Consider the following 22,448-nt stretch of genomic DNA (forward strand, 5'->3'; position numbering starts at 1 on the left):
CAGTCTGGAGTTTGTCTGGAGTCTACCAGTTACACACACCCTTGTGCGTGTGCGTGCACATGTGCTGTCTATACAACGTTATCACATGTGCAGTCCCCTATTTCATTTTAAGACAGCACATCTGTCATGTTCCTATATCCTCGGGGCCTGATGCACACAGTAGGTGCTCAGTAAGTGCCTGTTCCCTGCATGCATTAATGAGCAAATGAGGGGCACCTGGCTGGCTCAGCTGCTAGAGCATGTGACTCGTGTTTTCCTGGGGTTGTGAGCTGGAGCCCCATGTTGGGAGTAGAGGTTACTTAAAAAAAAAAAAAAAAAAAGAGCAAATGAACCCAGGCATGCACCCAGCCGAGGCAGGAGTCTTGCAAGAACTCGAGTGCCTGGAAAGGCGAGTTCATGGTCCACTGGAGCAGAGTGGAATGTGAAGGACGGGGGAAGGGCCTGGAAACATCATCCAAGGCTAGAATATGAAGGCTTTCTTCGTCACGTTCTGGGTTTGGACTGTATCCTCCCAACCAGAGGGACGCAGCTGCCTGTATATAGATGGTGACCGGCGGCTCAGCTCGCTGGGAGGGGTCGGGCACCGGGGAGCAGGTCGAGTCACGCAGCAGAGAGCAAACTGAGAGCCAGGAGGAGTCGTGTGGTGGGAGTTTAAGGAGAGGGGGCAGGAGTTGGACACTCGAGGAGACAGAGGGCTTGCGTGAAGGTCCCAGCCTGGATGAAAGGCTCTTGTATTCGTGTGATTGTGGAGTGCCTTTGTGCACCTGGGCAAATGTTTCTGGGTGGAAGTTCACCGACGAGCCGGAGATCACAATTTGCGTATCTTTCAGGTGGGGACTGCAGCCCCTGGCCTAACTGCCTCGGTCATGGTCATGAGTGGAGGGCCCGGGAACCACCAGTCCAGCCAAAGCTGACGATGGCACCCTCACTGAGCCCTGCAAATGCAGGTAAATACACGGGTTTGTGTGTTGGGGGGCGGGGGGGGGCAGGAAGGACACTGCAAGCTGCAGATCCCTACGCATTTTGGACAGAAGTGCTAACCTGGGCTTCTACATCTCTAGAAGCTTCTGCTGCCCTCCCTTCATACTTCATAAAAGTTCTTTAAAACCAACTATAACCACTACAAGAAAAAGCAACCCGAACAAATTCTAAAAAAGGCTCCAGTGGCTGTCTGAACCTCCCGACCTATTTTGATTCTGCTTGCACAGAGCTCCAGGCTATAAATGCCCATGGCATCCGCACACTAACTCACATGCCAGCAGCCGGTGAAGCCGACTCAACACAAAAATGCCAACTCACCAGACTGAGCAGAGACAACGGCTACAAGCACAGACCGAGCATGTTTTAGGAAGTCTCAGGTGTGAGGTGAACAGAGAGGAGGCTGGAGGCCCACGCCTGTCAGCTCTCTGTGGGCGAGCGACAAAGGACAGCTGGTAAACAGGTCGACTCTGGGGACTGTCCCCAAGGGGGCAGGGAATGGGCTGGCAGGTCTCCAACTGCCGTCCCCGGAGGCCATGGCGGAGGCCAAGCCTCCTTGAAGGGGTAAGTGAGGCGGGAGCCCTCCCTGGCAGGTTCACACAGCGGGTCCTTGAACCACGCCGGGGCTCGGAGCACGGCCGCCCCCACGCAGTTAAAAACTGGCATTTAACTTTTAACTCCCTCAAAACTTAACTATTGGTAACAGCCTCTTGTCTAGAAGCCTCCGGTCACCACAAAGAGTTGATTAACACACAGTGTTACACTTCTCATCACAAGGAAGACGACATATAATACGGGGCCCTACTGTATTTACGGAAAAAATTCTGCGTATAAGTGGACCCGTGCCGTTCAAACCCATGTTGTTCGAGGGTCAGCCGCCAGGTGAAGGGAGCACTGGGGGAAAGGGGGGATCCCCACTGGGCCAAGAAAACAGGCAGAACGTGGGAAAAGAAGCTTCCTGTGAGGAAAAGAACTGGAAAAGTACAACAGTGACAAACGCATATTGTAAAAGAAAGAATAATCTTTAACAAGTGAAGAAGCCGGTCTGAAGAGGCGGCACTCTATGTGATTCTAACTATAGGACTTTCTGGAAAAGGCACAACTATGGAGACGGGAGAAGATCAGGGGCTGCCAGGGGTTGGGGGAGGGGAGGGACAAACAGGCAGAGCACGGAGGGGTTTTAGGGCAGCGACACCGTTCTGTGTCCTCCCATCGTGGGAGTACACGACCGTCTGCACTTGGCAAAACCCCACAGAACGTACCACTCCAAGAGCGAAGCCTAATGTGAGCCACGGACTTCGCGAATAATAACGGCCGTCAGTTGTAACAACATGCCACGGCCACGCACGCGGTCAGTACTCGGGGTCACGTGTGCGCGAGTAGCCGGGCAGGAACACGGGGCCTCTCCGTGTGAGCTTTCTGCTCGGTTCTTCTGCACACTTCAAAAATTGCTTTAAAAAGTAAAATATATGAATAAAAAATACTGTGGAAAGTAGAAAGACGTCGTTACTATTACATCGAGGTTTGTACATCAGCCTGACTGATGGCATTAAAAATACCACAGCCGTAGAACATCTCAGATAATTCTCTGCAGCTCTGGCTACATAGCTTTCTGCCGCCCGCGAGCTTCCCGGCCTCCCTCTCGTCTTGCCCAGAGGGGAGCGCTGCTTTTTGAACACGGAGAAGAAGTGAGCAATACTTCAGGGCCTGCTAAATAAGAGCTTGATCTTTGTTCAGAGACACAGGAAATCTCTTGGGTAGCTTTAGAGCCTGTCTTTTCCGTCTACCCCCGTCTGCCCCCCACCCATCGTCCTACCTCATGAGATAGACCATTCTCAGGGGGGGAAATGAAGCACTAAAAAACTTAGCCAGATTCTTGGGAAGTAATTCAAACTCCAGCGGTAACTTCTATCGCATCCGTGTCTCAGACACTGCAGGCGCTCAGCTGGTACTAGGTGGACGGATGGACGGATGGATGGACAGAGGGGGGGAGGGAGGGCTGGAAGTGGTGGCGGTAGGAGCGACCTGCCCTCTTCAGGGTTTGCTCCTAGTTATTAGGTAAGGTGATGAGAGAGGCTTCGGGCAGTCAGCATGTAGGAAGATCGCTTTAAAATGCAAACATCGATGTATTTGTATTCAAAAGGTAAGCTGTGTGAATTAAGACATTCTATATTAAAGTGAAAATGTAAAAATGAAAACTTCAGATGTAAGAGATGGAGTAGATTTCAAAAATGACGCAGAAGGTTGGCTCGATACGGACTGACTCTTGGGGTGTACGTCCATTCTCTATCACCGCGGACGTCGCTCGCTGCTTAGAGATCTGGGCCTGGTACAAGGGCTTAAAAAGTCAGAGGACTGACAGAATTCCTCCATGGCTCTGAATCCAATATTTCTGTCACACTTACAAGAAGCCAAAAACAACTGACGAAAAGTGAAACGTTCAGTCAACCCAAAACGTTTCGTCTACAAAAATTTTTAAATGAGTTCTGAATGATTTAGTCACAGAAAATACCTCCTGTTTTGATTACCACACAGAGCTTCTGAAGAGAAAAAGGACTACAAATGCTTCCCCCCGCCCAAGTGACTGCATTTCCCTACATGCTTGCAAATAAGATGATCTGAGAAGACAGAGGAGTTTACCCGGGGCTGCGTTACCTTAGATGGTCGATTCGGGTCCCGTGAGCCCGCGGACAGCGGTTACAGCCCAGGCCTCCGGCACCCCCGCATTATAGGGACCTAGGGAACGTCCCACCCAGTCCCAAAGCAGCTCACCTTCATGCCCTGAACGTTCTTCAGCAGGACATCTCCGATTCTTTGGTAATTTCCTCCGATGTGGGCGTTCGAGCGGCCTTCCCTGAGAGCAAAGGCAAAGGGGGTGGGAACGAAAGCGTTAGCAGTGGAAACGTTCCTGGAAACGGTGCCAGCGCCACGGCACTCAGTAGCGACCTTCACGTCTTCCTTTCCACTCCCCTGTTATTTGTGCCTCTCCCTTCTCTGGCTGCCACTGACTATCAGCGCTGGAAGGAGACCTGGAAATTACCCCAGTCATTCTGCAGACAAAGAAGCCGACTTGTGCTTTGAAAGTGATGGGGAAGAGCTATTTTGTCATCATTTTAACTTGGTCTCGTTTTATATTTTGTCCCCATCCACACTTGGGTGATTCTGGCATCATTAGGACAGCATGGAGATCACCGACAGCCCAGGTTTCTGCCCCCAAGGGCCCTCAGCCTAGAACAGACAACGAGCTGTGTGGAAAGCCCCCGGGAAGAGGAAAAGCAAGACTGAGGGGCCCCGGGGACCCACGCGTGTGGAGGTGAGAATGGGGGCAGAAGCAGGCAGGACAGGCGTCCCAGGTACGGGGAGGGTGCAGACTTCCCCCGCACCAACCCGCTGGGTGGTAGATGACAAAGATGTGGGCACTTCCCAGAGTTTTGGGTGTATATTTACATTTCTTGTGGCTCCAGGCTGTAGCCGATGTTGATAAACCAGAGGGCCTTAAGCAGCAGAGAGGAAATGAATACTGATAATGGCAGGTAGTTCCTGGGCATGGTTGGCCATGCTGAGCACATTACAAGCACCAACTCATTTACCCCTCGTGGCAGCTTTATGAGGCAGGTGCCCTCAGTACCACCACTAAACAGCTTTAGAAACCGAGGCACAAAGAACCACGTGGCTTGCCTAATGTCAGCTATCACGAGATCGTGAGCCTGAACTTGAGCCAAGGGGGTCCAGCTTATACCCCTCCGAGCACGGTGCCAGTGGTTTCTGTGAATTTATGTACAAATGAGAAAAGAACATTCCAGAGACAAAACACCCTTTACAACAACAAATCTGGCTAATATCTTTAAACCAACTGTTCAAGAAAGCCATGATCCAACTTAAGTGAAGGGGATGAATGAAAAAGAAAAAAGGTGAAAATCCGGGCATGGGGCCTAGAGTCGGAAGTGAGAGGTGCTCAGAGTGGACTAAAACCCTGAACCCGAGTCAGGACGGACTGTGATTCAACCCCACGGATGCCATCGCTCTATGCCTCCAACATTGGGAGAGTGACCTCCATTCTCGGCTAAAGCAGTGCTGAGCCTTGGAGCCTTCTGGAACTGTTGACCCCACCTCCGATTCATCAAGGTTGTCAGGCTGGGCAGAGGAGGGCAGGAGGAACGCACGTGCTTAAGGAAGCAAAGCCAGGGGCTAGCAAAGTCAGGGCAGAGAGAAACAGAGCGGCTGGCTCCTTGCCCAGCCCCTGGCTTCCTGCAACAGGCAGGGAACTCCATTCATTCCACTGGTTCTAACTAAGCATATACCGTAGATGACATCACAGGGGAGACAGAGCACCCAGACCCACTGGGCAGTTACAGCTGCTCTGGAATTAAGGGAGAGAAAACATCCATTATGCTTCCAGCCCGGGTTATCAATGGCTTCGGGATGCTTTCTTTAACCCATTCCTTTCTCCTCCACCCCAACAGTTTACCTGTTATCCTCCATCCCTCTGCTTCTTCTCAGCTGCCAAAACAGACGTGGTGGTAGATTGCCTTAATCACTACTCACTTCTCTTCCAATTAAATATGGATTCTGTCCCCACCACACCCCGAAGTGCTTCTGTGAAGGATTACGTCAACCTCATCACTGCCTAAACCACCCCGTGCCTGTGTAACCTCGCCAGGGAGAGCGCCCCGAACTTCTGGGGCTCTGTTCTCTAGCTTCAGGAGGCCCTTCTCTCCAGGCTCCCAGATCCCCCTCGACGTCTGTCCTCACTGCTACCTCCTCCCGTTCAGGCCACTCCTGAGAGATGTGTGTTCTTCGGGAATGCCTGGGTGGGTCTGTTCTCTCGTCACTTGCTACTTCTTCCTGTGTGATCCCTCGATTCATGAGGCCCGATCTGTACCCGAACGTTGCTTCTAGCTACTGACGCAGGGACTGTCCTTCTCATACCATCCAGAGGTTCTGCACGAATGACCCTGCAAGTACCTCAAACTCAAGAGGCTCCAGAGTTAATTAGCTCACTGCCCAAACCTAATCCTCTTCCTGCATTAATCCCCTTGGTGATGGGGCTGTTCTGTCCCATGCTCGAACCCCAACGTAGGAACCCCAGGTATCCTCCCTTGTCTGTCTCTCATATCCCCGCCCACTGGATCAGACTCCCCCAAAATGGGGTCCCTGGGGAATGTTCAAGCAACGGACTCAGACCCAGGCTCTGCTTTGGAGACAGTCCTCAGTCCATGGCTCACCCAGCGACAGGGTTGACGCATCTCTGGATTTTTAGCAAATGGTTATTAATCCAGTCTCTACTAGAGAGGTTGACCATTAGGCCATTCTGTTGGCCCTGTCAGGTGCCTGCTTGTAGCTGTGTTTCCTGCTTACTCTTCTCCTCATGCACTCGGAGCAGAAAGGAGCTCCGGCCCGAAATGGAGGCTTTCTGCCTTACAGAACCGCCCACCCACGGCGCCTCCGCCATCACGGGCAGCCTTGCAGGAGCTAGAAAGCTCCCCTTCCCTCACCCCGCTGCCCCCCAACACCAGAACAAAAAGGAAGACCCAGCTACCGAGCCAGAATGTCCTGATTTTGACTAAATGCCACACATTAAAAAAAGGAGGCAGGACACAACTGAAACTTGATACGTGGGTGTGCAGATACTACTTGGAACTTACTGTAAGTAACCCCAAACTTCCAAATGGGCATGCCACTGGACAGTGCAGCTAAGGAACGCCTTAGCTCCAAGGACATAATGTAGATATTCTGGCGAGAGTCCTCTGGATTGGGTGGGCAAGGGGGGGAATGGGGGGCAGCGTCCTGTGGCTTCATTAATATTCATAACAAGCAATTTCCTCCTCCTCACAGATAACACCCTAGCCCAGGGGAATCCAGTGCTGGAAAGCGACGCTGGGGGAAGGGCAAAGCCCAGCGTGGAAGTCAAACGTCACTGACGTCACTTCCTTTCTTCTTCTGCCAACTATTTCTTAAAAGCAACTGTACTCCTGTTGAAGTCTCAAAGTCAAGGGGACATTCTCCTGCACTGGCTCGCTAGCAGAGCCCTCTTCTCTGCCTTTGGCGTCTTTACTTTTGTTTTAGAAATAGCTCTAGGTTCCTACCATCGTCGCCCTGCGCCCCTGTGCGGGCGGTGTGGGGGGAGACAGTGACGTGGATAAATTCAAACAGGGCCAGCTCTAGGTGGTGTGGGGAAAGCAGGCAGGGGCCCCAGAAGCCAACGCAACCATTTGGGTGGCTCTGCCCGCCCTCGGTACCCTCCCCTGTACAGCACACATAGCCGGTCCCAGCCCTGCGGTGGTTCCAGAACACGTAGTCAGTCCACGGGAGCAGGACAGAACCCGAAACTCCTGCTGCTGCCTGTAGAAACACTGTCCTGTTATTACTTCCCGTGCATGTTAATGCCCCCCAGTCTGCACGTTCAAAGCATCTGCTTTATTATGAAGAACTAAAAGGTCATTTCATTATTAAGAGCATGAAAAATTATAACTCTTCCAGAACATCCTCCGGATGTTAACCTCACAAGAAAAGGGTCCTTGTTTCAAAGACAGGGCCACATGTTTGTTGTCTGTGTAATTACCGCACCGCCACAGAGCTGAAAATTCTTTTGACAATTTCACTTTGGAAACCCATGTACTCGGGAGCCTCCTGGACGCTAAATTCTGACCTGAGCACCACGATTCGCGTGTGCCCTCGAGCAACGACACGTTCACTCAGCACAGGGCCGAACACACGGACACACACACACCCCAAATCCCCAAGTCTTCCCGACCGTCTGTAAGCACTTCATTCACCACTACGTGAGCTGGCCACTAACTCGGCAGCAGGCAGAAAAGGACAGAAGGCCCAGTTCCCTGGGGGAGGGCCAATGGCGAGGCTGTCCACAGGGGCACAGGGAGCCCCTGCACTGGAGGGCTTCGACTCTGGCCGCCAGGAAATACGCACGGCTGGCAGCAAGGGCAGGTGGGCAAGGCCGACGGAAGAAACCACCACTCTGCTACCCCCCTTCAGGCCTCCAATTCCAGGGTCAATGTAAAATCTACATGGAGCCCTAAAACCGTGTACAGCACGTCTACAACCTCATCGGTGATACAGTCCCCCCAAGGTCAGTGGGGGGACATCAGGCCTGGCTTTGGTCAAGAGTCAGAGGAGATTCTTTACTACGAAAGCAGGTAGTGACCAACCCCACTGGGCTTTTCAAGTAGGCTAGTATAATCCAAGTGTGTTCACTAAGCACCCAGCGCCCCCTTCTCGCCGCAAATGAAGCATCAGCTCGATCTGAAGCACGAAGCTCACTGCGGCTCGGAGCTGGAGCGTGGCCCTGCCACCGAGCTCTGGGTCTGGACGCTCCCTCACCCCGGCAGAGGGACTGAACCCTGTGAGCCTACATTCGCAGGCCGCATTTGCAAATCAAACAGCATATCCTTGGCTCTTACTAGTCCCTGTGGTTTCTATGATTTTATTTTTAAAGGTTTTATTTGTTTATTTGACAGAGAGCGAGCGAGAGAGAGCACAAGCAGGGGGAGCGGCAGGCAGAGGGAAAGGGAGAAGCAGACTCCCCACTGAGCAGAGAGCCTGACGTGGGACTTGATCCTAGGACCCTGGGATCATGACCCGAGCCAAAGGCAGACGCTTAACAGACTGAGCCACCCAGGTACCCCAGTTTCTATGATTTTAAAATGAAAAAACTCTGTTATCACATGTACTTGTCGATCTATACATAAGTACAAGGATAACGTATAAATAAGTGCATGAATAAAGATAGATCTTCCATCGACGTGCGGGTGAGGGAGGGTGGCTGGGTTCAAAAAGCAAAAATTTATCCAGAGTAATAGACTGTATTTCTATTCCGTATCTAATATTTATATATACAATGTATACTTCTATATTATATATAATACATACAACATCTATAAATATATTAGCCACATGTAATCTATGAAGATTTCAATATTCTTTGATGGATTTTAATATCCTCTGCGATCTCTGGAGAGGAAAACCCAATTAATTTGAATTTTAATTCACATCCCCAGTTGTGGGCAAGACGTCTGTGCAAGACGCGTCCTCACTGGGCTTGGGGCCCTTGGGTTTCCCTTTGGTGGCTACAGGTAAGGGATTCAGCCTCTGAGCCAGCCCCATCAGAAGGCAGACACCCCATACTCTGGCAGGTGTCATGCCCATCAGTTATAATACTGGGATGCTTAAAGCTCTGGCTTTCCTTCTCAGGTTTAACGCCAGGTCCCATTTAATAAGAGGAACAAAAGTTACAACCCCACTCATGGGAAGACTTGACAGCACCCAGATGAGACCTGACATGGTTACCTGGGTTCAGTCCTGTTAACGAGCCACATGTGAAAATGCAACAGGATAGAAAAGGTGTCTTAGACTCTTCAGTGACCTGGAGAGGGCTCTCTCTCAAGTGTCTTCCAGCAGAAACCTAGCTGCGGTTCAGGCAACTGGAAAATTTGTTTTCATTTTCCTAGGAAAGCAGCTTGCTCTCAAAGCACAGTAGGCTCTCCAGCCAGGAACAAGGCAGGTAATCCAAAGGAAACGAGCTCCCACATATGTTAAAAGGAGACAATCGCCACTGTCCCTGGAACCCCAGGCAGACAGAGGAAAGCCAGCTGGGACAGAATATAATGAAATCACAGTGTCCTTGTGGTGTCTTTCTTGGCTTTGAAACAAACGTAAAATTTTAAACTTTAAATTTATACAAAGAAGCGTACAAGCGATCCCCCCTGCACGGTGTATGGGTAAACCCCATAGACAAATTTTTTTTCCATTGTTTATGCTTCGAAGCGGTTTTCTGGGTAGACCACCTTGCCTTGTCCCCAATGAGTTTCACTGCTGTTTGAGAGCAATCATTTTAAACCCTTTTTGCACCGTCTTATTCTTTAAACCAATGAAAAATCTTTGAATAAAAGCTCTTACACACAAGAAGTAGCCCTGATGGGGGCAAAGCGGGGAGTGCTGGCCTCAGAGAAGCACCCGAGTCTTGCGTTTTGACAGCTAACCTCATAGATTCTGAATCCCAAGAAGGTGGGTGCAGAGGACCTAATGTGCTGGGATGTTCGGTCATGATGGGAGCAGAAGACTGCACTCTTCGTCTTCTACTCCCGCGCTCCTTCCCCTTTAAAGCCTCAAGAACTGTGCTGTCCAGGACGGTATCCACATGTGGCTGTTTAAATCTACCCTCTACTTACCATGAAATCAGCCACACTCGCCCTATTTTAAATGCTCCATAGCCACATGTGGCCAGCGGTCATTACTGAGCCATGCAGACACAGCATCTTTCCGTCACTGCCAGAAAGTTCCACCTGAGAGCATCCCTCTAGAGAGAACAGGGAAGAGGCTTATAGCCACCTCTCCTGCCCCCAAGTTCACGGGCTGCAGGGAAAGCAAAAAGTGGGGTGTGGTCCTACCTAGTTTTATCCCGACCAACTTGCAGAGCCTCATTTTCCATAGGGAGGGGAAGGCAGGCCTAATTCCACAGGATTGTTCTGATGGTCCAAGGAGACAATTTAAGGGGAAATGTTGGGAAAGACGTTGCAGAAATGCAAGACGCTTTACCAACGTTGCCAGTCTTACAGCGATCATTCTATTGAGCACCTCTAGAACACGGACAGTGATTTCTGCTCTGAGAAAAGGGTCAAATGCCCATTGGTCTCTTGGCTTGGCCTGAGTAGAAAATACAGCAGGAGCTCCTGAGCTCCCCCCAGATGCCCCTTCCCCCTTTCAAATCTTATCAGGCTGCCTCCTGGTCTGGCTGCCTCCTCGACACAGAGCAGAACGAAGGATGAAACCAGAACGAAGAATGGGGATTGAGCCACGTTTCGTTCGCTGAACACTGAGAAGAATGAGCTGTGGTAGGGATGCAGTAAATATCTGTTGAGTCCACAAAAGCTGATCCTGGCCAAGTCTGCGGACAGAGGGGTTCACACGCACACGGCTCCAGGCTCTGGGGTGGAGAGACGGCCTCTGCCACCAAAGCCCTAGGTGTGTGTGTCTCTGGGAAGGAAAAGGTACGTCCCATCCTTGCCCCATCCACGCATCTGCGTGCCCGCCTGTGTGTGACCAGGAACGGCCTGAGCAGCGTAGGCAGCACGAGGCAGCAGGCAGTGGCTATTTCGGGCCACGGGTAGGGCTGGGGTTTCCTTGGCCAGAAGCTGTTCTCATGTTACAAGTGAAGGGCGGTCAACCTGCTTCTTTGGAGTTCTTTCCCTCTAACTGTTAGGCCTCAAGCTTCTGGCACTGAAGGCACAGTGACAGTCAGACCAGCTTGTTTCAAAACCTAGTTGTGCCCTTAACTAGCTGTGTGACATCTGCCAAGTAGCTCACCCTCTCTGGGCCTCATTTCCTCACCTGTGAGGCAAGGAAATAACAACAGTATCTACTTGATGATGTTCTTGTGAAGACTAACTGACCTGATACGTGAACAGTGTTTAACAGTCTCTGGAACAGAGGAAACATTCAATTCACATTAGCCAAAACGCACCAACAAAATCAGCAAGCGACTTATACATATAACTTTTTAATCAAAGGGATAAAATAAAAGTGCTCCTAACACTTAGAAAGGGCCTCGTCTCAGACTGTACCTAGACCGGAGCCAAGCAGATGCCACGAGACAATGCCCTCTGCTCGCGGGTCCCACAGCTGTGCCCCCACCTCGTGCCTGATTCAGCCAAAGGCAAAAAATACCACTGCTCAGGAATTCCCAGGCACTACGGGGAGTCAAGAAAACAGACATGAAATACGGGTCTTCCGAAGTTCCTAGCACATCGCATACGTGTTAAAAAGCAAGAAGCAAATGCAAAAGCGTCCCTAAGACCCAGAGAGGAAAGCCGACAGTTAACAGCTTACACCCGCTGAAGAGAAGAACGCCCGACAGCCCACGTGCTTTGAGCAAAGTTAGTGCGAGGAGGGAGGTCTGCTCTTTTTCCTCCTCTTGTTCCCTCAGCAAAAGGTCAACACATGTTGTTTGAATCTAAGGCCCTGGAGAAATTCCACAGAGAGAGGGCAGAAGGACACGCCAGCAAGTCAAACAGAAAGGTCAAGAAGCAGTTAAGCGAGATGGGGAGGGCAGGACTCGGAAGCCACGCTGCCTGGGTTCAAGTCCAGCGCTAACTCTGCAACCCCAGGCGACGCCTCCTGTCCACCGAGGCTCAGGCCCCTCATCCCAACCTGCCTCTTGCCGTCGCGCGGCTGAAACAAGGGGGGATAAGGGCTTGGAAGCGCACCTGGTAGGTCTTATCATTGCTGTTTTTTGTTTGTTTGTTTTTTTTTTTTTAAAGATTTAATGTATTTGAGAGAGAGAGAGAGCATGAGCAGGGGGGAGAATGGAGAAGCAGACTCCCTGCTAAGCAAGGAGCCTGATGTGGGACTCGATCCCAGGACCCCGCGATCACGACCTGAGCCAAAGGCAGACGCTTAACCGAGCCACCCAGGCGCCCCTCATTGCTGTTGTTTCTACTGCGATCCCTTGGGAGTGGCCCGAGAGGCTCCAAGGACACGCGGCAAGGCTAAATTCCACAGGGTCACCTCTGGTATCACCATCCCTGGAGCGCCCATTTCACCCTTAACAAGTCTCTAATGGGAGATCAGAAAAAAATCCAAATCCATTTTCTCAGATTTGAGACCTAAAGATGATACTTCTGCAGACAAAGCCACCACAGGGCCAGCGTGGACCAGATGCCACATACTTCCTGCCACTTTTGAGAGGAGGACACACATCACAGGGGGTGTGCAGAGCAGAAGGGCCTCTCGGGGAGCAGAGCCGACCTCCTGAAGCCAGGAGAAGAAAAGATGCAGGTGGGGACACAGGGGCGGGACGGGGCTCTGGGGTTCCTGCTAGGTGGCCCAGGGCCCGCCACGCCCTCCTTTTCCCCTCCCAAGAGCAAGGGATCCATGGCAGACACACCCGCAGCCCCTTTCCAGGGATAAAGCCTTATGTTCCAACAAACAGCTGCAAAGGCAAAAGCTGAAGGTCGGGTCAGACCCGAGTTCACGTTGTGCCTCCGTTGCTTACGGGCTGTGAGGGCTCTCCCCTCTCTGAGCCTCATTTTCCCAGCCATGCAACGGGAATGGCCTGCACTGGGGAAGCGTTTGCCCACAAGGGCAACAAGCTTTTGTGGTAAAGGGCCAGACAGTATCTTAGGCTTTGTGGCCCACAGAGTCTGTGTCACTAGTATTTCACTGGGAAAAGCAGCCACAGACAATGGGGAAAAGAATGGGCATGGATGGGTTCCAGTAAAACTTTATTAACAGGAATAGGTGGCAGAACAGAGCTGGCCATGGGTCATAGTTTGCTAACCTGTTTTTGAAGACCAAATGGGAAAAGCTAGATGGTCACTAAAATTTTTATCAGAGTTTGCACGTAGTAAACGCTCATTAATGGTAGATTATTAATAGTAATACCACAAACTTTGCATGTGAGTAAGACTTTATAACAGCACTGTCCTTCCTCACTTGTCAGGCCCCCCTGCTTTATGAAAAATCAATCCTTACCCTGGACAGAACCAAGACATTTTCATGCATTTGTTTTGCAGGTATTTTGAGCAATTCTTGTGTCCCAGGCCCTGTGTTGTAGTAACAAGTACTTTTTCTTATTCATTTTTCAGCCCAGTATTGCACAAACAGATCTTTTTCTGTGATGAAAAAAAAATTTTTTTTAAGACTTAGAGAGAGCCATGCGCGTGTGTGAGAGCAGGGGGAGGGGCAGAGGGAGAGGGAATCTCAAGCAGACTCCATGATGAGCATGGCGCCTGACACAGGGTTTGATCCCATGACCCTGAGGTCATGACCTGAGCCAAAATCAAGAGTCAGACACCTAACTGACTGAGCCACCTAGGTTTCCCTAAAATGTGTTTTAAAGATTTTATTTGAGAGAAAGAGAGCACGAGCAGGGGAGGGGCAGAGAGGGAGAGAAAGAGAATCCCTCAAGCAGACTCTGCTAAGCATGGGGCTCGAGCCCATGACCCTGAGATCAGGACCGGAGCCAAAAACCAAGAGTCAGATGCTCAATCGACTGAGCCACCCAGATGCCCCTAAAATGTTTTCTATCTTCTACCCAATACAGTAGCCCCTAGCCACACATGACTAATGAACCCCTGAAATGTGGCCAGTGTTACTGAGAAAACTAATTTTTACTTTAACAGATTTTAAACTTAGGTGACCACAGGTGGCTAGCAGCTGCCACACTGGACAGTGCCACTTTACAGGCCTTTATCTTTTTCTTACATTGTTTTCCATTTATAAACCATCTCAAGTCTTTGAGGAATGTGAGGCACAAGAGGATTTGAACCACAATAAAGGGGCACCTGCGTGGCTCAGTTGGTTAAGGGTCTGCCTTCAGCTCAGGTCATGATCCCAGGGTCCTGGGATCGAGCCCCACGTCAGGCTCCCAGCTCCACAGGGAGCCTGCTTCTCTCTCTGCCCCTCCTCCCACTCATTCTCTCAAACTCTCTCTCCAATAAATGAAATCTTTAAAAAAAAAAAAAAAAAGACCATAATGAAAATGAGTCTTACCAAGTTGTAAAGCAGTTTACACACAAGAAATCATTCATTCGCCCAGGCCATCATCACTCCCGAGTTCCAGTCTAGACTACGCGGCACAGGAATGATTGGCCACACGCCAAGGCAAGTGCACAGGAACTGAGATGCCAGGTGGAGCGTGGGCAGTGATACAAGAAAGCTAGTGACAGTTCCAGAAACTCGGAGATGGGAGACTGTGAGGATCCAGGCTTCTGAACTGGGCTGTTTCATAAGCAGAAAAATCAATGCAGTTAACTGACTTTGCTGGAATAAAGCCCATCTCCGGATTCCTGACACACAGGGTGGTAATCCGGACCCCCTGCTCACAACCCGATTCATCCCTGCTGGAACCCTGGGAGCACTGAAAGCCTGCGGAGCAGTGGGATGCATCACACGAGAACGTTCCATGAGAAAAGGCACAGCAGCTCATTTTACTCTAGAAGAAGGAAAACGGTTTTCACCGTCCCTGATAAACGGCCCACGGTGAGACAGGAGACCTCCACACGGGACCACATCTGGAAAGGATTCGGCCGTGGTGAACAAAGCTTGCAGGACGGTAATTATTATTCCATGAAATAATTATAGGCGTCGTCTGCAGTCAACCTTTACAAGTAGTCTCATGTTGGGAAATAATCTAGAAATCAGATCCTTTCTCTATGTCCACGTGGGGGACAGCCTACAGAGGTCCACTCTGGGGGGGCCAAAGCTCGGGCAGCCTACAAATAGCATGGGCGAAGCCGGCCTGTGCTTTCTGGGGGCAGTGACCCGTGGCCCCGGCAGCCTTTCAACAGTATGGTGCTGAGGGTCTGATCAGCTGTTCCTGGTGGTGCACAGAGGAGGCGTGGAGGGGCCGACTCTCACGGGGGAGAGGAGCGTAGATGCGGGGGTGTGTGTATGTGTGCACACGTGCGTGGAATGCAGCATGGGCTCAGGCCCGGTTTGGACACCTGCATCCACCACCGGAGAGGAGAGAAGATTGCGAGAAACGTCTCTGGCTCCAGGGAGAGTGCCCTTCTGAGGAGCGGAGCAAGGCAGGGGGCCCCCAGGAGCCCGTCAAGGAGCGTGTCCCCTGGCCGCCCTGCTGCAGGAAACCCAGGTGTGCGGTGAGCTCAGGAACACAGGCTGTCCGACCTCTGGGCTCCCCGCTAGCATTTCCCAGCGCGGTCCCAGTGCCCCCACGGGCCCGAGAAGCCATGAGCTTTCACACGGCGGGTGCCCGCATCAGGAGAAGAGCACCACGTCTGGCTGGAGGGCACGATTGCCCGCCTCACCCCCTCCTGCGACGCTTAGGAAAGCTACCAAGTCTGGTTTCGCTTCCCACGGGTTGAGGATCAAGCTCCCCGGACCTCGCAGAGCAGTGGGGCCATACGGGGAAACAGCAATGGGGGATAGAAAAGCCTCCACGGGTGAGGAGGGGGTGGAAGGGCGAGGTGTGCACCCTGAGTCTACAGCCGCGCGGAAAAGCAGCTGGAAGGGTAGAGCGCAGCCCGCCCCCTGCCTCACCCTCAAGCTGGAAGTGTCTCTGGGTCAAGCACCATTTCAGCTTTGAAGGGACATCCTCGGTTCCGTTTAACCCGCCACAGCCGGTGCGGATAATCGGGGTGGGGGTCAGATGGAAGGCAATCCAAGCGGCACCCACACCTGCCTCCTAGGCCCACCTGCCGCTACCCGAGGGTCAAACGGGGTAATGCAGGGATGCGGCGGGGCAGCCCAAAGAGGGACGACACGGGTGCGGTCTCTTGGCTGCAGGACACCGTTCTGAAGCCTCTTGTCTTATCCTGCACTGGACGACTTAGGATTTTTTTTCTCTTTAAAAAAAATGGTAGTAAAACGTATGGACAGTTTACCATCCCCACCATTTTCTAAGCGTACAATCAGTTCAGCGGCGCTAAGGACACTCACCCCGCTTGGCGCACGCCACCCATCCCCACGTTTCATCTTACTCCACGGTAACCCCGTCTCTATGGTTAGATGCCAGCTCTCTGCTGCCCTAACCCCGGACCCTGGGAACCAGCATTTTATTTTCTGTCTCTGTACATCTGATTCCTCTGGGTATCTCCTGAGCGGGATCAGCCAGTATCCGTCCTGGCTTTTACTTCACCGAGCCGGTCTTTACGGGTCACCGGTGCGGCAACAGGTGTCAGACACCCCTCCTTTTGTAGGATAACATTCCGTTGTACGAGGTGCCACGTTCTCTTTATCCAGTCACCTGTCACTGGGCACGGGGCTGCTTCCAAAGCCTCGGGCCACTGTGAATAAGGACGCTGTGAATGTGGGTGGAGAAGGATCTGTCTGGGTCCTTTCTCTCAATTCTTTCAAACATCTACCTACCTAGGAGTAGAACTGTTGGGTCACGTGGTAATTCTGTATTTAATTTTTTGAGGAATTCCTAGGGTTTTCTTTTAATGATGCCCAGCTTCCAAGAGCCGGTAGGATGATGTCTTATTCATTTTTGTTTTATGACTGTTCACTGTGAAGCTACTATAAAGACGGTCCACTTTGGGGGGGATGGGTGCTACTACAAATCCTTCTCTGTCACGTGGTCACCCCCACTCCATCTCTGCCCCTGGACTGTCCTGGCAAGACAACACCGCTCCACATGTCAAAGTCCTGACAAAGTCTGCAGTAGGTCCCACCCCTGACAGAGGAGCTTGCTTTCTGCTCTGGATGGACCCCCTCCCTCATCTCTCGACTCCCTAGGGTCTGAGCCTGCTCCTGCCCCTTACCTCAACCCGCTCTTCTCTGGGACCCTCCACCCTGCTTGTCCGTCTTCCCCCAAATTGCTGGCAGCTTCTTCATTTTCCTTTGCTGGCTCTTGCTCTGCCGTAAGCCACACGTTCACGGAACGCGGCCAAAAAGCTGTGTTCAGTACGATTCTGTCGCTGGCTCTCCTCTGTCTCACCATTCTTCCTTACAGGACGAGATTCTTCCTGTGGATAATTTCCACATCTACACGTGCACCTGCTTTTCCCGAGCCTGAGACGTGCGTTTCCAGCTGCTGGCAGGACTTCATTATTGACCACCCAAAATTAATGTGCCACAAAGCAAACTCATCTTCCTCCCATTATACTCACTTCTTTCTTTCTTCTTTCCATTTCTTCGATTCATGAGCATCCTCCCAGGTAGCTGGGATCAAAGCTCTCGGGGCCTCCCCCTTCCCTTCACCTTTGTCCCATGAGTCCTACTTGGCTGCTCGGGGACACCTCCACCCCTCCTAGCCTTCTGCATCCCTTCCAAAGGAATCTACTGCAGGTTCCTTCTAACACATGCAGCTGATCCCTCTTGAGAACCATGTGCGCCCAGAGCCTGACCCAAGTGCCTCTCTGCAGGACTCTGGGCAGGCCCCAGCTCCCTGTGAGCTGCTTTCGTGCAGAGCAGGTCATCTACCTCTGGGGAGCGAGCTGGCCAGCATGTGCTCTATGCCTGCCAGGCACCTCGGGGCTGGAATTTGGGACTCCACTCTGAAAGCCAAAGGTTGTAAGTGGTTTTCTCTGAATGCCTTTGAACAGCTGAGTAGAACACCCTGGCTTTCAAAAAGAAAAGCATTCTTCCTGTTTTCACAAGTCACCAAACCCGTTTCCTTGTTTCCGAAGAAACAGGGTAGGCTGGGCTTTGGCCAGGATGGAGCAGTCGAACAGTCTCGGGCGTGTTTCCTCAGGAGAATGCAGCATGTGGATACGGACAGGTGTGTTCACCGAGCCGGGGTTCAGCCTCATCGTGCAGGAAAATGTCCTGGTTAATTGTTCTGCCCTAAGACCTCCCACTGATGATGGAGGCAGAGGACAACCTAACATAGAACTGCAAAGGAAAGGCCTGGCGGCTGTGTCACTGAAGTGCCAGATTTGGGGGAATTTTAGGTGCACAGTAAACTTTAGATTTTTTTTTCCCATTAACAACAGTCATTTAAAATAGTATCACTCGGGGCGCCTGGGTGGCTCAGTCGGTCAAGCGTCTGCCTTTGGCACAATTCATGATCCCGGGGTCCCAGGATGGAGCCCCACATCGGGCTTCCTGCTCAGTGGGGGGCCTGCTTCTCCCTCTGACCCTCCCCCCTCTCGTGCTCTCTCCCAACTCTCTCTCAAATAAATAGATAAAATCATAAAAATAAAATAGTATCATTGGGGGCACCTAGGTGGCTTAGCCGGTCAAGCGTCTGCCTTTGGCTCAGGTCATGATCTCAGGGTCCTGAGATCGAGCCCCACAAATAATTAAAATCGTAAAACAAAACAAAACAAAACAAAAAAACCCAAAAACAGTGTCACTGAATAAAGTCTGGAGTTTAGTTAACTTTGCCATGTGAGTTTCTGAGTTTGGACGGATGTGCGTGGTGACAGAGGAAGCTGACGTTAAGGGAAGGGCAGGCATGAAGGCTATGCAGAAACTCTGTTGTCGTGGCAACTTGTCTCTAAATCTAAAATTATTTCAAAATAAAGTTAATGTAAAAAATGATCAGCTCCCCCCACCTTTCTGTGGATGGGGCAGAGCACTAAGCCCTTCACAAACACCGTCTCATTCGGTCCGTGTAACAGCCCTAGAGGTGGAGACCGCACGGCGTGGTGACAGATGAGGCATGAAGCTCCGCGAGGGCCCGGGTAGCCGGACAGAGACGGCGGCTGGCGTTGTGGCCACAAGTGTGGACCCGGTCAGGATGCAGCCACCCCAGTCTGCGCCAGCCAGCCCGGGCTTCCCGCATCACAGACAATACACACGTACATTCACACCTATACACCTACTTCTGTGTGGCCCAAAGGTCAGGAATCAGTGTGAAGTCCTTTTCTCAATGACGCCTCTGTGTTCCACTCTCCTCCTTAAACATATTCACTCCCGGGCTGCCTTTGCTGTGCACACATCAACGGCCCAGATGTTGTTCGAGGCCAGAACTGGCCAATGATGCCCTGCGGCCCATGTGCCATGTGGCCCACTCATCCGTGGCCTGGCCCTCCTTCTCCATGCCTGCCTCCCCCGAGACTTCAAGCCCCCAGCAGGCAAAGCCTCACACTCACACACTAGGCTTGCCCGCTCGCCCGCCCGCTCGCCTGTGCCCGCCTGCGCTCATTCACAAGCCAAAATGCAAGTCAAAGAATCCGTGAATCCTAGGTTTGTCAGAAGAACTCCCTATCAGTTGCTCTAGAAAACGTGTCCATCACCGTCATCTCAAGAAGTACACGTTTCTGGAACTCCTCCCAATGTTCTGCTTCAGGAGAGCTGCAGGGGGATGGGCAATCTGTGTTTTTTCAAAACTCCCCCACCCCCAGGTGACCCCGATGCACTGCCAGACTTGGGGTTCCGCCCAACAGATAAATACCTTCTAAAAGCAGTCAACTCTGCTCAAGAAACCCCAAGGTGGAGGAGCTCACTGCCTCATAAGGCAGCCTCTCATTGCTAAGTGTTAGTGTTAGGAAATCCTTCTCTATATTTAGACACGACGTGCCTCTTTGGAAACGTACTGTTTAAATTTTGTGCCCTGGTACAGCTACGAAGACACTCCCTTTTCACATGACCAGCCGAAAGAGAGCCAACATATATTCTAAAATCTTCTCTCTTCTAGGACAAATGCCCGTAGTTCCAACACCTTTTTTTCTTTTTTAAAATGAAATGCATTCTCTTATTATCCTAGTTCAAATGTGAAGCTCAGAATGGGGCCCAGTGTTCTGAAGGAGCCCCGAGCCTTGAAGGTTTCATTTGTCATGCTCGAGCCTCTTTTGTGTCTAGGACAGTCGGGACAAGGGTTGCTGACCCTGGCTATCCACTGGAGTCACCGGGGAAGCTTGAGGGACTCCTGGCGCTTAGGCCCTACCGCTCCGAGACGCCAGGGTTACTGGTCGGGGTCTGGCTGGTTGTCCAGACTTTTTTTAAAGGTTCTAGGTGATTGGAAGGAGCAGCCAGTGTTGATGGCCACAGAGACGACGCCGGGCCCTCTCCGTGTTACTCTAGTGGCTCACGCTGACACTCATTCACCCAGCCCTTTGGCCTTGAACCCCTGCCAGGCAGGTCTTCCTCATCATGCACTTGAGGAAATGACTCGCTGAACTTAACCGCAGACTTCTACATTTACTCCTGATAAACGCCATCAGTTGTTGCATGGACATATCGTGTCCTTGAGCGGCATCTGTTCTCTTGCTCGCTTTGAGTCTTTTGCAATGTAAAACATGAATAAAATTACAGTTCTTTGAAAGAAACTCCACTGAAAATCCTCTGGGAAATAAACGCTAGCAGCTGCTTTTTAGGCAATTGGATGTTCTTCCGCAGTGAAGGGCCGGATGCTAAAAATTTATGGGCACAGATAAATCCAAGAGCATGGCATTTATTCCTAAGTTCTCTGTGGCGGCAGGACCCAGCTGAAGCCACCATGCTGGGCTGCCAGGGCCCTGCTGGTGACATAGCCTATGTGTGACCTCTCCAACATTACTGAGGTCAACTGCCATTATTTCAGTGGACCAAAGCTGCTAGAGCGACACCAACTTGAGATGCTCTGAGCCTACAGGAGGACTTAAGTCTGTATTAATACACACCCCACTGGCCGCGGAGCTGTGAACTCATTGCTCCAAGGCTCTGAGTTCGGACTCCCCTAGGAAAGCATCATTGAGCTTTGTAGGAATGACGAGGCAACATAATATGGCAGAACGCAACGAAAGCTTCCAAGCAAACTTTGGGAGGTAAAATAAGAAGTTAGATCCTATAGAATCTTTTTTTCATTTTGAAAAGCGGCACCTCTCTTACATTCACAATACCAACCTAGAGTAAGACTCTCAAGTGGGGGTTCCAATCTTTCCCCATTTTCATTGAGGCTGTTGCTCGGTGCTGGCTGCGCTCCCCTCCCTGGGGCCATCTTGGCCAAGCCTCCCACCTCCTCCTATCGCAGGGCGAGAACTGCATGCAAATTATCCTCCAGCACACACATGGCCAGACACCCCAGCACGTTCCCTTCACGACACAGAAGAGCAGCCCCGCGAACCCGTTCAGCTGACACTTGAATCCCATGGTCTGGGATCAGCTGGGGCGAGACCACCTCATCCACGGCTCCCTCAGGCCCCCAGTCGCTAAATGCCCCGAGATCACTTTAAGGCAAATTCTCCCCTACAGTGAGGATACAGTATACAACGGCGTCCACCCCTGCCAAAAACAGGGGTTTTTTTTTTTCTCCCGGAATTTTTAAATGCAATGTTTAGTAGAGAGTGAATCCCCAAATGTCTACATAGAATAGTCTTAAAAAAAAAGAAAAGAAAAACAATAACAACAACAACAACAACAACAAAAACCCTAAGAATTTTCTGTAAAGGTTCTACTTCAGGGAAGGGCACACTGGATTTTGCACCCTCCGGCACACAAAGCATTCCCCACCCTTCTGCACCACGCTCCGCTTCCTCCCAGAGTGCTGTGCTACTCAGTATTGAATGACAGACTCCACTGGTTACTCTGAGCCAGTCTATTCATGGACATTTAGATCACGTGCAGTCTTTTAATTCTAACATGGCGGCCTCTGTCCTCTGTCATTTCATATTAGAAATGCATCCCTAAGATCGATTCCTAGAAGTGGGATTCAAGGTGCAAGGGTGCAGTACATCGGGCCCTACGTTTTTCCAAGCACTTCTTCAACACTGTGTGATATAAATCTGAAAACTGCACGAGACATACAGATACTTCACAAAGGACTATAAAGCAAGCATCAGTGAACTACCACCAACACCCCTGAAAGTCCCTCCATATGCCTCTATTCCTTCAAGCCCACATCGGCTTTCCAGAAGCACTTCCCTTCTTTCTTTTGTGACATTCACTTACTTATAAGAAAACATGGATTCTGAAGAATTGTAAACCAAAGGGAACAAAAATCCAGGATGAGATCTAAATACACACAGAATTTACCTGAAAACCATTTTAAGGTTGGTTCATCTTAAGCTGGGTTCTTGCCTTTATCTTTGGGCATGACAGCTGTGTAGAAGGAAGCTCGAGGGAGAGAG

General features: G+C 51.1%; 1 protein-coding gene across 4 annotated transcripts in view; it reads right to left on the reverse strand.

Annotated features, from left to right (window-relative positions):
• The window catches only part of FARP1 (FERM, ARH/RhoGEF and pleckstrin domain protein 1), a 267,311-nt gene that overhangs the window by 19,251 nt on the left and 225,612 nt on the right, over nucleotides 1-22,448 (reverse strand). For all 4 annotated transcript variants that reach the window (XM_026493504.4, XM_044381909.3, XM_026493502.4 and 1 more), the window contains one exon: nucleotides 3,751-3,832. In XM_026493504.4, the coding sequence (XP_026349289.1) occupies nucleotides 3,751-3,832 (82 nt within the window). The remainder of the gene's footprint in view (nucleotides 1-3,750; nucleotides 3,833-22,448) is intronic.

This window comes from Ursus arctos, unplaced genomic scaffold (genome assembly GCF_023065955.2).
Source record: "Ursus arctos isolate Adak ecotype North America unplaced genomic scaffold, UrsArc2.0 scaffold_10, whole genome shotgun sequence".
Taxonomy (NCBI): Eukaryota; Metazoa; Chordata; class Mammalia; order Carnivora; family Ursidae; genus Ursus; species Ursus arctos.